Below are 14,148 nucleotides of genomic sequence, written 5' to 3'. Positions count from 1 at the left end.
CTAATCAGCAATAAATGTCATCAACAGGTATTGCACGAAGAATTCATGTAAATTAGGAAACAGTATGTAACCGTGACTTACGAAGACCAGAAACTTCATTAAATTTCCCCCTAAAAATACTAAATATAATTTTTAATTACCCCTACAAACTTGTAATAATTTTTTGTTAGACCTTTGAATTTTTTTAAAAATATTTCAAATTGAGAAATCTTCAGATTGTACTAGTATTATTGAATATTGTTCAAAAGTTTATGTTCAAGTACAATTGCTAGTTTTCAACTTTTCACTTGCATTCAACTAATTTGGTATCAAGTTTGTGTTCATACAAGTCAAGTTACTTGAATTCAAAAACAATTTCAATTCAAGCTACCATACAAGAGTAATAAAGATGTCGTCGAAATAGATAGATACAAACATACTTTAGCATACTTTTCAAACAAAATATGCACATTGAGAATTGACAACTTTTGTGACATTCACATGTTTATCACATTGCTTGAAATTTGCATTGGATGGTACAGGGTACACTACACATCAATCAAAGCGTATTTCAAGTCAAAGAAAAGTTGAAGGGATTCAACTTCGCTTGAAGCTTAAAATGATATTTCAAGTCAAGTAAACTTGATTTTCAGGAAAAAGATACGTGACACCCATTGACTAATATATGTACTTGGTATCAAAAAATTACACGACAGCAACGGTTCATGTACTTGGTGTCGAAACGCTACCGCATCTCTTGATAACGTATTAACATTGGTGCAGTCATCAAATTACCTTAAATCACTTGCATTCACCTAACTTGAATAATCTGAATGAGGCTATAGTTGGCGTTGCCTCTTTTTCATTGCGACACTCGTTCTCCCTATCATGGGTATGACACTCATTGTTAGAGGATAGAAAGTATATCTCTTGTCCTCTAACTTAAGGGATTAAACGAACCATTCGCATGGCGCGTGATGATTTTCGTTCTTTTGCTTTTCATTATTGCCTTTAAATATGTATTATAAAAAGCTAACTCTAACCTTGTTAAATACTATAATTAACCTTAACGAGTCTATGCAAAAGACGTACAAGAAAGTGCGCATAGCTGAGGGTTATAGTTGCAGCTATTTAGAGCAGACGAGAAACAGAGAAATTCGAACCTGTTTCCACTGTTTGTCTGAACTGAGAGCGCGAGAGGAATTGGTTCAATCGTCGCAGAATCAATCGCGATCGCTAGATGCCGCAGACGTTTTCCGAAAAGCTTGTTTCGCGTTGAAAAAGCAATTACACCCGGCGGCCGCTATCGAAATTGTTATGAAGAGAGATGGGACGTCGCTGGGGGCAGGTGTGGACGAGGAGAGAGAGGAGGCAAGTTGATGGACACTAGTCAGCCCCGTTATCCTCGTCACGTTCTCCTCGTTTCGACTGGATTTCAAGCCAGTGACTGCAATCACCGGAATCTGCGATTCGGACGACGCGATCCATCGACCAACGCGTTATATAATGCGTTGTATCCGAGGACGAATACGTTTTGACAAGCTGGAGTGGTCTTCTCTCGTCCTGGTGTTCCTTCCTCTCTTCACCTGGCGCAGAAGCAGTCGCTTCGGGGCCCCGACATCCACATTTCCGGTCAGACAAATAATTGGCCGACCGCCGAACCATGGTTCTATAGGCCGCTAGACGTTATTTCGATTTGACGTTTCGAAACAGCCAGCTACACTCGGAGAGAGCTATTGTTGCTGCGTGTAATTCCTGCCCCATCTCGCCTCGCGCTGACAGACGAGCGCAAAAACGTTAGCTTGAGTGATACACATCAGATCGTCGACGCGTCGAGTGAGTCGACTTGAAATTCCAGCGAATTTCGAGAACCTTTCCAACCGTATATTGAGTACTCAATGATTATATGAGAGATTACATTCACTTAGGGACCCGGAGAAAACTTAGAAGTTCGAGGATTTGAGAAAATGAATCAGTGAAAATGATACTAAATGTTGTACTAAAAGATATATGTATCTCTTAGCTATATTGTTCTAAATTTTTAGGAAGATATATTATTGATTAAAAGAAATATTGCCATTGATGATACTTCTGAAAGCAACACGCCGAATGAATAGTAAAAACAGATAAATCAAAGAGGTTTTGACGATCTCACTTTTTAAAATTTTATTTTCAATTTTTCAATAATTTAAAAAAAAGGAACAGGTTTCCAAAACTGAAATTATGTATCGTCAAGGATTTCTAAATTTAATCCATTTTTAATATCCATTCTGCTGTTTGCTTTTAAATGCATCGTTTGAGTTAGGGAATGTCCACCAGAAAAGCCTTGAAAAAGAAATGTCTTCTAATGACGACTATTGTAGTAATACTTTATCACACAATGCAGTCTTCTAACAGGCCACAGAAAGAAGTAAACAGTTTTGTATACAGAATTTCAATAGCATCTCATAAAATTTTAACTATCTCCCTGTGTCAATCCCATTTTAAAAAGAAAAATGAAATATCATTTTTTATCTCAACAGTACGAACAAGTTAATGAATGAAAAATTTATTAATTGCATTTAACAAATCAAAAAATAGAATTTTAAAGTTCATACGAACAAAAACTAGTTTTATACGTACAATAGGATTAAGCATGTAGCTTTTGCAGGATTAGACCCGATGCAGATGAGCGATTTTTTGCCGCGCTTTCGTAGGAGTGTTTGTCTTTGTTTTCTCAACTGAAGAAAAAACAAGGACAACCCGTAATTTTCAATTGAGAAAACAAGAAAAAACATACGAACGCTCGACAAAAAACTCGCTCATTTATATCAGGCCTTAATCAGAGAATCTCGAGAGAAATTTTTTCCACCATAAGTAACAAAAGGCACGATTCTAATTTTTTCATTCCACGCTACTGTGCAATCCTTTTCGTCCTTTCTGCTCACAAAGGAAGAATAAAACAAACCGAACAGCGGGTATCCTAATATAGAAACGAAAATCTCATCAAAATAATTCAAATAGTAAGAGGAGGAAGAACAGAATTCTAAAGAGGACTCCTATCGCAATAAAGGGAAGTTGATGATCAAACGAGAGTAAAAATGCCTGTCAAATATGATAAGAGAGGCTCACTTGCGAGTCCGGAATGGCAATAATAATATTCCAACGTTCTTTCGTAAACGAGCCTCCATTATTCAGCGCGATCTCTGGTAAATCTCGGTAGACGCACGACGAACGAGTTGGACCGCAGGAAAAATATCTCGTCCTGTCATCTGAAATGAAATAATTCTCCGTGAGATGTGAAATATCGTCATTCTCATAATTAAAAGTCCCGGTTTGCAACTCGCTGGAACCATTAGTCTCCGAGCAGGGAACGCGACTGACGGTCACCGACTGACTTCCTTGATCCCCTAATTATTCCACAAAACGGATATTTATACTCGCTTATGGCTCGCGTATGGTCGCCGCTATTTATTCCATTTTCCACTGCGTATTTTATGATCCGTGCCCGAGTGCCACTGGAAAGCGTAATACCGCCGTCGTTCAAACGTCCTCCTCCCCTCGTGTCACCATCATTTTTCACCCCGTTTGTAACACGACGGAGGTTTTACCCGCCCCGCGGTAGACAGACCGGATTAATTCGGGGAATATATTCACCGTTTAGCGCGGGTACTTTTTCTGATATCACCATAAATATTTGATATCGCGAAACGCTGTCATCGAAGGGTGTTGGTTCCTGTTTAAACGCTGACGCACAAGCTATCTGCTACTGTGTTGTATTCGTTGCTGTTTATCCTAAGCAGGCTGCTATACCGTGTACTTTGAATGAAATATGCATGGGGACATTCTACTGGTATCCTGAATGGAGAAAATGATTGGCGCAGCAGATGGTACCGAGTGCAAATTGAATAATTCAGATCATGATACATTTATGTTATTGTTATGATAGTTAATACAACTTTATACATATATTTTTCTTCGTATCTTTAGCATCCTCAATTCTGTAGAATTTGTATATCTATTAAGCATAAGAAAATTGTTGTACATATTTCTTTGAACCAGTCCGATGGATTTTCAGAATTTTGTGCAATTTAGCAATAATTAGTAAAATTTATAACATTCCTATTACTGACCCTCTGGTGTAGTATTTATTTACTGGAGGTTTCTAACAGAGTAATTCAGATATGTAAAAGCTGCATATCCATTTGCAGCGGTGTACAATTTTATCCTTTACCATACGCAGTGGAAATACAGGATAAAATTCTATACTCTTTCACCGTATCGTATCATTAAATGATACGCAGCGGTTTACGATTCCCGAGTACGCAACAAATGGATACGCAGCTTATGATAACCTATTGACATATTTTAGTGATACCACACCTATAGAATCACAAAAATATTTCTGTCTGGCCATTTTAAGTGAAAGAGCAGGATTAAATCGGTGTGTTGAAGAGCAATACAAGTCCAAAAACCATATTTTGAAGTATTCAATTTCAACGTGTAGTTCTGTGTATCTTATATACATATCTGGATCTGAGAACCAAAGTGTATTAAGTATACATGTCTTCTATGTGATGTAATACACTTTGGGTTAGGTCTGGGTTAGGTATACATGTCTTCTATATGATGTAATACACTTTGGGTCTGAGATCCAGATATAATTTTGAGATTATTTGAATCTCACTAATTTTGGACTTATACTATTCTTCAACTCATCGATTTATTATAATTGTACTACATTATTTGAACTATACGACAACAATAAATCTGAAATGACGAACGCTATTATACATAAACGCACAGAGTTGTCGAAGATAAGCGAAGCTTAGGAGAAAATAGCTTCTCTTCCCACAAATTTAACTCGTAGCTGACAGGTTGGAGAACAGAGAGTCACAGACGATCGTACTAGACCCGCAGGGGGTCTATTTAGCGAAAGAAAGTCGTTTAGAGCATTTTTTAACGAGTAGGTGGCCTGTATTGGCAGCTACTTGGATGGCTGCCGAAGCGCTTGACATCACCGATACGAGTTATTACGTCGAACATCAAAGTTCTTCATGAAATCCCGTTAGATATCGAGCTTTTTTCCTATCCCTTGGTGAGGTCATCTGGAAGCGACGTCGCAATCTGTATTATCGCCTTCCCTCAGACTCGCGCAACGCGTTCTTCTCCTTCAACTTGACTTGTGTTCGTTTACCATGCGGAATAGGATATAAATTTAACGCAGCTAATAAAGTCTGGACTTCATGACGACATGCCTCGACGGAATCTGAATTCATTTCGTTTTGCAGTTAATACATTCAACGTTGTTCTATGACGGAAACTCGTTCGAGTGAATTGAAGAGTGAATTTTACATGACCTCCGAAGATGAAATTTCTGAACGCTATTAACAGAAATGTTTCTTCGTCTCTTTTATATTTAAATTTAATACCTGAGAGAAGAGAAGCGATGAAGGCTGTCTGAAAACGAATTGAGAATTCGAGAGAATTCAGTTAAAAATATGGTGGTTAATTTTTAGACCCGAGCGCAGCGGCGCGCTGGGATCTTAGTAATCTCATTCTACTTTCTTAAATCGTCTTGGTAATATCCCGAATTGGATTATCCTAATTTTCGAGATTAACCTTTCACAGCGACCTAAACGACCTGCTTCTTATTACCGTATCCCGTTTTTTCTATACACGTTCGTTTAAACTTCCCGCCCGGCGGGCAAAAGCCGCTTATTAACTTAATCCTACAGAAATTCTTTACACGTATTATTTTAATAAGTCAGCCATTAAACTACGCTCGTATATTAGTGATAATGCGTTAATTTAATCTGGGAAATAGTTCTCCAGGGAGAAGAGAAGATCCGTGGTGAAAATAAATATGAGAAAAAGCCTTGGAAGCTTATTTCAGGAATAAAAACAGACAAAATTGTTCTTTTTACAAACAGGATTTAAAGACAAAATGAATAAAACAATGAAAAATGATTCTTCCCTAATGAGATAAAAGTCGTGCGTCATTTCCATAAAATTACAACTTTTAATTTCGAATATAGCTCCATGAAAGGAATTTAAATCTTTAGCTTTTAAATAGGTACAGTGGTGACTGAAAAAGGTTTAAAAGTAACACTTGTATACCAGATTTTCGTGGTTATGTAACAAAGTTTTAAGAAATACTTTTACAAGCTAAAATCAAACTGAAATTGTGTTGTATTGATTATTACAAATACACGTAAAATGCGTGTCTAATGCATCTGATTTGATTTATTCTACTGATATTACTGTGTTTAACTTGGTTAATGCATGCCAGTAGTAAGTAAAATAAGTCAGTCCCAAGTCAGACGTATTTTACGGAAATTTTAGATATTTTAGAAATATTTAATCTGATACCGAAGCCTCAAACGACATTTATTTAAGTCGTTTATAAGTATAACTGCAAAACTGAACACTTCCAAACATATGCAGACACAAACTTTCTTCATTGCCTTCGTGCCTAGAATCTACCCTCTAAAACTGTTCCACATGTGTGGCAACATCCTGTATATAAAAGAATTTCATTCTACATTTTCGACTTATTTATTCAAGTACAATCACCACCTTTCCGCTTGTGTCGCCAGTTCCAGGACTAGCTGCATTACAGCGTTTACAGAAACTCGTATCTTCACGTAGAACAGTTGCGTCTTCAGCAATCCATTCGTTCATCCAGGTCAACGCCCAGCTCGTTCGATAATTTCCCACCGATTGGGTACACTGTTTTTAATCGCACGCCTCGTTGAATAGATAAAGGACATACACCGTGCTCATGAGTCGAGGACAAAACGACGACGACAGGGAAGACAGAGGAGACGAAAAAGGCGAGAATATCCCGTTCGATGTGAGCCTTCTTCTTTCCCCATTTGCGCCCGCGATTGCTTTTAATTTTGGCTTACATGACCGAATGTATAATTCATCCGCGTCCTACCCATGACTCGCTCCAACGTTCAGGCCAAACTTTCCTAGTAGAGAATGGCCACGAGGTCTGTTCGTTTCCACGCTTTTTCCCCTTCTTGTTTTCCTCGTTTTTCTTTGGCGATTGCTGCGCAAAGGTTTATTAGCCTCGATACGTATAGGTGATAAAGAGAGGGGCAAGGGTGGCGAATTTAACGGCGGCAACCAGTAGAGGCGAAATATACGGAGCTTCATAAACCTCGAATCGCACGGTTTGTCCAGGTAGGCGGGTCACTGTTTCCGTAATGAACGGTACGAGGACGCCTAGAGAAAAACGAAACAGAGGAGAGAGCCGATCGATATTCGATTAATTGGATTTGGCAGGCTGACGATTTTTCCCGCTCGCCCTTCCCGATGACATGTTTCCCTCTTTCCTTTCATTTTCAGTTTTTAATTTTTCGACCCGTAACGTGGCGTGAACGCTGCACCGACCAACGATTAATACGTCGAATATTTGAAAATTGTTTTGATATAGGGAGACTTGACGTCGAAAACTGCTACGAATTTGAATGATTGATCAAAGCAAGGGAAATAGTTTTCGAAAGCGTTTACAGGGATAAAATGTAAATTAACGTATGGAAAAAAGAACTGGAATTAGAGAACAATATGCAACTTTAATGCAAATATAAACAGATTTAGAAGAAATCTCCAGTAATGTACGTACTTTGGCTATATTTATGTTCAAACGGTAGTTTTTAAAAAGAAATAAGTCTAAAACCACAATAGTAGTCTGAAGTAAAAGTTAATTCCCAAAGTCTTCTCCTTCAAACTAATGTGAATTTCATAGCAAGATTTATACTCGTTGGAGACTGCCTTTTTATCTTTTTTGTCATTGATAACTAGGGCAAGGCTTAAATATATCATTGGCAGCAGAATTCCAATTTTCAATTTCTGCTCTTTGTCCCTTCCTATAAACTACTGGTTTTTGTACATTTGACCCAAGGGTGTCAACTGTTTTTCATATAGAAAATATTTTTATAATACTTTATAAAATATTTACTTATGTGCAAGAAAACATAGATAACCTTGAAAACTTCGGAAAAATTATTTTCAACTTATTATCTGCAATGTATTCTCGATAACATATGTCCCGAAATTGCAAATAAAATACTCTTCATACCATTACTAATGGAAGAGGTATTTAGATAGATCATCCTGGATAAGTTGAAGTTCTTTACTAATTCATAACTTTTGATTATTAAATCTCGAAATAATGTAATTAATACATATTTAAATTAGAACATCTATATAGTACAAGTACTTTTTTCAAACACTATAAAATATTTTTTCTCTGCCATTACTTGTAGAAGTTCAAACCAAATTGAATATTGCTTATACAAAAAGTGTCTTGTAAAGCAATAGTATATTAAGATCGTGAAATAACAGCAGCGTACAGTTTAAAACGAAAAGAGAATTCTCTGACAAATGTAACAGCGTAACTGTTCAAACGTGAAATTCTCAAAAGTAATTTTTCTGGGAAGCGGACGATTCTATTGCTAGCGCATCGTATAAATATTTTACATTCATTTTGTCTGGAAGAATCGTTTCTAGTTTCCATTTACGCCAGGAACTACGTTCGCAGGAACTTTATTCTATGGCGATATAGCGATGAGGCTATATCCATTTAACGGTCGACTATTTAAACTACATGCCGTTCGATACTGTCTGTTAATAATTATTCCGTCGGCCGGGAATCGTTTACATATAAACGGGCATTACCACCAACGTAACCCAACGAAATTACGGGAATGAGAGGGGAATACGGCTGCAGGAAGCATGCCACATTATAGTCGTGTTACCCAATAGGGCGCTTCACGAAAATGATTTCTGTCCTTCCTGGTACGGCACACGTGCAAAAATAGTTACTTCTGTCAATTAACTTAATTGAGAAATATAATAGGAAGCTGTCTTGCAAGCATAAAATAATTTTGTGCGAGATTCAGTGGCGTTTGTGCCATAATTACGTGAGTGGTCACTTAAGAGTTTTATAGCTTTTATAGAGAAGAAGTGCAAACTGAAAATTTTATTAGAAATATTTCGGTTGAAGTATGAAATTAATTACAGAAGTCTCTGTAAAGCCTTTGAATGTGCAATATTTTAGGAAATATCTAAGTGCTTTTTTATTACATTGTATTTTATGTTTATGAAATAAAGTTCATACGATATTTCTACTTTCTCCAAGTATAATTTCTGAAATTGACTGCTATATAATTGCACACCTACGTTATCATTAAGACCATTATATTTGTTACAATATTTTCAATTTAGAGAGTGAGATTTCTAATTTTATAACCGACTTCATTATAATATTCTAGTTTTCAAACTTGACATTTATTAAATTAATTTCCACGATTTATACCTATTTAAATATTTGTATCCAAAATTCAAGTACTTTACCATCTTAATTGGCTAAGTAAGAAATTTCGTTTGCTCTAACTAGTCTCTTCAAAGCTCATGCACAGTCGTTTAAGTAGTACAGCCTTTAAATTCAACATACCTCCAACGCGAAAAAACAATTTCCCCCAAAGCGCCACGCTCTTTTGCAAATAACTTAGGATTACGAGTTAAGAATAGCTACCAGACGCAGCAAAGTTTGCGGAAACAAGCAGGAGCTAGGAGACTTGGCAAGGAAGCTGAGTCGGAAGCGACCAAGATTCACATTTTCTTTGAAGTAACGAGCAACGTGTCCTACCTTCGACGAGCACTACGATTTTTATTATAATTGAAAGACGATATCACGTAAATTGAATTAAAAGGAATTTATCCTAGGAACGGAAGCTTTCGATTGACGAGAGTGGCTAGGAACACGAGAGTGCGTTCCACAGACCGCGATCAAGTTTGATTAATACTGTCCACTTCCGAAAGTCCGCGACAAATGGATTTTCGATATGACCGCCGTCCGCTCTAAAGCATCTAGAAATTAATTTCTACTATGAATCGAGCATTGGAATTCGGATATCATTACTGTCATTCACGGTGACATGCTGCACTTCGAAGTTTCGAATTTTAAATTTACTGCGTTACTCCATCATCGTGCTTCGCGATTTAGTAATGATTTCGATGAATTTTGAGATATCAGATTTAAAATCTTTTTTGTAAATATTTGATTCTCCCAGTTTTTCAGGGGTTTCTGTGATACTTGACACGTAGCAATATTGTTCTGCCGAAAAGCTCTATTTTTTAATAGAGTTTCATCCGCAACGAGTTTCATATTATCGAAGCCATGGTTTTTCTTTGAGCAATGGTCTCTAGTTGGAACAGCTCGGATGATGTGCGTGACTAGAATTACCAATAACTCTTTACTAGCGAGTAATCAAATAGCACAAGTTCATCAGATACTCAATATCGTGAATTCCAGCAAATGGAAATTCATGAACAAATAAACCGATGATCCAATGATTTATTATTAAAATATTATTTTCCTTATTTCAGGTTCCCAGTTTTTCAAATGATTGTTTTAAAAACATTGGGATTTGAATTTATTAAGAGTATCTAAGCCAAAACTGTCCGATTTGTATTAGAATAAGATTAAAACATCCCTAGCATAAAATGTTAGAAAATAATAACCAACATGTACGTATGTAAACTTTTGTTAATTAAAAAATTATTTGAAAAGTACGTTACCATTTTATGAATACAGGCTCCAAAGCACGACCATAGAAAACCGATTTTTATTAGTATATCACAACAAATTAGCGAAAAACTTTGTTTCACAAACAGGTTGCTCGAATGTTCACATTTGGAGGGATATAACAAAAGAATGCTGACCTACTTCAACAGAGTTCTTACCCGCACAGTCAAAATAATTTGCACTGACTGTCTGAAGCGATACACGATTTTAAAAGAATACTCGAGCTTTATTTGAAATCTGAAATACAAAAAGTATTGGGTAAACAGATAAGAAGGGTGAAAAAGACAATTAGTTTAGCCACATGGTCTCGGTTATTTGTGTACAAAATGCCAAACAAAGAATGAAGAAGTATCATTTGATGCATCTGACCAGTATGTATTTACAAGGAAAGTTACCCAGATGGGCAATTAGTTAAAAAAAAAATAATGATTGAAAGCCATAATGCTCCACCCCGTAATAACTAAAGTGAGTGTCGTTTCCTCAAAAAATTCGATATTCGCTACAAAAAGTGGCGCCAAAATTTACCGTAAGCGACTCCAAAGTTCTTTAAATTTCTTCATAAATTTTATTTACATTTTGTAAGTAATATAACTGGAATAGAAAATAAATTTTTTTTTGCCGATTCTGATAGTGGGTTAAACATATTTATATTGTGAGTTTTAAGGCCACTTTTTAAGGTGATCCTATTTCATTTTGGAGTTGGCATAAATGAAATGGTATAAAATGATTTAATCTTGACAAAATCTTCCCAAAGATATACAGGATGTTTAACGACAGTTGTCAGACATTTTAGAAGGTGATTCTACATATCAAACTAAGATGAAAGTCAAGAATGACGAGCTTTTGTTTAGAGCTTCGTTTTAGAATTATTAATAGTTAAAAAAACGTCTACAATTCACATTAAATGTGTCTGACTTAAGATTAATTCTACTACTGACATATATTAGCCAGGCTCACAAAATATTATCTCAAATAGTAAATAAATAGGTTTAGTTTAGTAAATAAATAGTAATAAATACTTTTTTTTATCTTAGATCGTAGGTATACTTTTGAAAATAAAATATTTCATTTCTGTAAAAAAGTTTTTAAAATAATGTCTTATTAAAATTATATTTGAGGTTATATTTTAAATATTTTATTTATTTTTTCTTTATTTATAATGAGCAAATATAATTTATATCACCTCTCCGTAAAAAAATTTAACGGAATATAGACGTAATTACATTAAAGAAACTATATTAAAAACATTGCTTAAAAAATTAATTTAGTTAGTACATATTATGGATTTTTACATTCTAATAATAACTCTATATTTACTTTCACTGTCAAAAAATATATTCATAGTATTTATAATATAAAATTAAAATATTTTATTTACCGAAATTTAGCTTCCTATTTAATAAACTACTTTATTTAAATAGTGGAAGAATAATTACTTAAAACAATATTTCAAATATTCTTTCTGTAAACTTTTCCCAACGCTGTAGTCAGGTCAGATACATTGAACTCAGTAAAATAAGTCTCCAATCAGACACATTTTAGGTGTTTCGTCAGCAATTAATAACTTGGGAACGTAACTTGAAATCTAATTTCGTCTCCTTTCATTCTTGTCTTGTTTCAGCATGTAGGATCACCCCTTAACATTTCTAACACCTGTCATCGAACAATGTGTATAAATCTTACTGCATGTTCTTGGATTAGCTCACACTTTACAAACTTAATATTGTCGTTTTAATAACCTTCAATATTTATATTAAGATATGTAAAAAGTTAAATCATAACATTATCCTAAGAAATTTAAAAGCTCTTAACCTTTAACTACTGATTCAAAGTTTCATAGACTCCATACGATACAATAACTCTTACATGTATTTGCCTCCATTACACAAATTGTACTGTTTACGCAATTATGAAATATATTTCAATCAGAATCTAATTTCATTTGAACTCCGTCTTCGTATTTAGTGTCCAAAAGCTGATAATGAGTGTTGATAGTTAAAGGTTAAATTCGAGTATGTAATATGCAAATTGAATTGAGAAAAAACTAATGTTTCAATTAACTGACATTTATCAAACTACAAAATTAATCATTAATCTCTGGTAGCTTATGAACAGATATGAAGTATCATTTTGCCCTGTTGACAGGTGGCAGTGGCTCTGCTGGTTTAAGTTCAACCTGGACTACTGTAACGACGATAATCCTGGCACTGGCAACAGTTCTGTTCCTGCTGTCAACTTCGATGACGATGAACGTGGCGATCCCCACCAGCAGGTAGCTCGTAAGCGTCCACGCGAATACCACTGCCACTCTCTGACTCGATTACATCGTCCATGTAAAACCTAGTAGTCTAGGGCTTCCAGTTATGTATGTTACTATGTATGAAGTAGATAGTCGAATAACAATAATTTTTATTCGAGTGGGCCTGGGTAAATGGGAGATAGGCGAGGATGCCCTGCGGGTTGCACCAATCTTAAAATTCTATACGCGATTACTTTTCAACGAGTTATCATTTTTGTGGAAATCGTCCAACGAAGTGGACAGACAATTCGACGATCGATCGTTCGATTCGCGATCGAAGTCGCGCGATTTTCTAGGGGCTACCAGGTGAACACTAACGCGCAACAAAAATACGTGGATGAAAGAGTTGAAGAGGGCAAAGCTCGAAGATTGAGAAGACTCGTTCGGTCTGAGAGAAAAATCGAGATTTCATTGTAATCCTCCTACATACAATACACATCTCGATGAAACGCGATGCGCTTGTTCATTTCGTTCTTCTCTATCCTTTTGGTTACTGTTTGTGATCTGTTAGTGACCCCAGTGTTCACCAAGCGTCGAGGATAGATACACACATACAGGGGTAATTAAATATAAACTGATATGATTAACGTTAGCGCAGCGACGAGCGACGTTCTGCTCAATATCCGCTCCTTTTAAGATGTCGAACGAAGAACGCGACACTATAGGTACCGATTTATAATCTGTACAAATTGTAATAAATTACCGTACGAAGTATGTTCGATCACGACTGTTATTTTTTTCTATTTTGCCTTCCCCTCTCTTGTTTCGGACCGAGGTCGAGAACAGCCCGAGGTAAGTGGATCGTTTCAATGTTATTGTTGGGTTTGAGAGTCTTTACCGTGAAGAAGCTATAACCCCACGTAGTAGATTACATCACGTGGACTGAATAACCAGCTATTACATAAAGATCTACTTTAAGCTGAACAAGAGCTTCTAAATCGTACTTCCATGAATTAACTATTGGTGTCAGATTCTTGTACTCATAGACATTCCAACATGATGCTAATTTTATCTCCATGTATGCAAAGAATTACTCGACTTAGGATCGACTGAAAATTATATTATAATAGCATGAGATAAACAGCCTTTGTCGATCAAGGAATAGCGTCAAGAATTCGTCTTTGACTTTCCCATCAAATGGAACATGAAACGAGTAACAAGAACGCCGTTATTAAATTCCTCGAATCGCCATCGTGAAAGCTATTTAACCAGCTTTAATTTATGTAAACACATCAAGGAGCACGTATATGCACACGTAGTTCATTGAAATAGACGATAAATGTAATAATTC

General features: G+C 35.9%; 1 protein-coding gene across 2 annotated transcripts in view; it reads left to right on the top strand.

Moving 5' to 3' along the window:
- LOC143183177 (uncharacterized) overlaps positions 1 to 13,571 on the top strand; it is a 186,082-nt gene extending 172,511 nt beyond the window's left edge. The window contains exon 6 of one of the 2 annotated variants that reach the window (XM_076384642.1): positions 12,704 to 13,571. In XM_076384642.1, the coding sequence (XP_076240757.1) occupies positions 12,704 to 12,834 (131 nt within the window). In that variant the 3' untranslated portion in view covers positions 12,835 to 13,571. The remainder of the gene's footprint in view (positions 1 to 12,703) is intronic. The other variant, XM_076384643.1, reaches the window with a different exon arrangement.
- Positions 13,572 to 14,148: the final 577 nt, after the last annotated feature.

The sequence above is a fragment of the Calliopsis andreniformis genome, chromosome 9 (assembly GCF_051401765.1).
Source record: "Calliopsis andreniformis isolate RMS-2024a chromosome 9, iyCalAndr_principal, whole genome shotgun sequence".
Classification (NCBI taxonomy): domain Eukaryota; kingdom Metazoa; phylum Arthropoda; class Insecta; order Hymenoptera; family Andrenidae; genus Calliopsis; species Calliopsis andreniformis.
The sequence above is the reverse complement of the archived record's forward strand: the minus strand, read 5'-3'. Positions and strand labels throughout refer to the sequence as shown.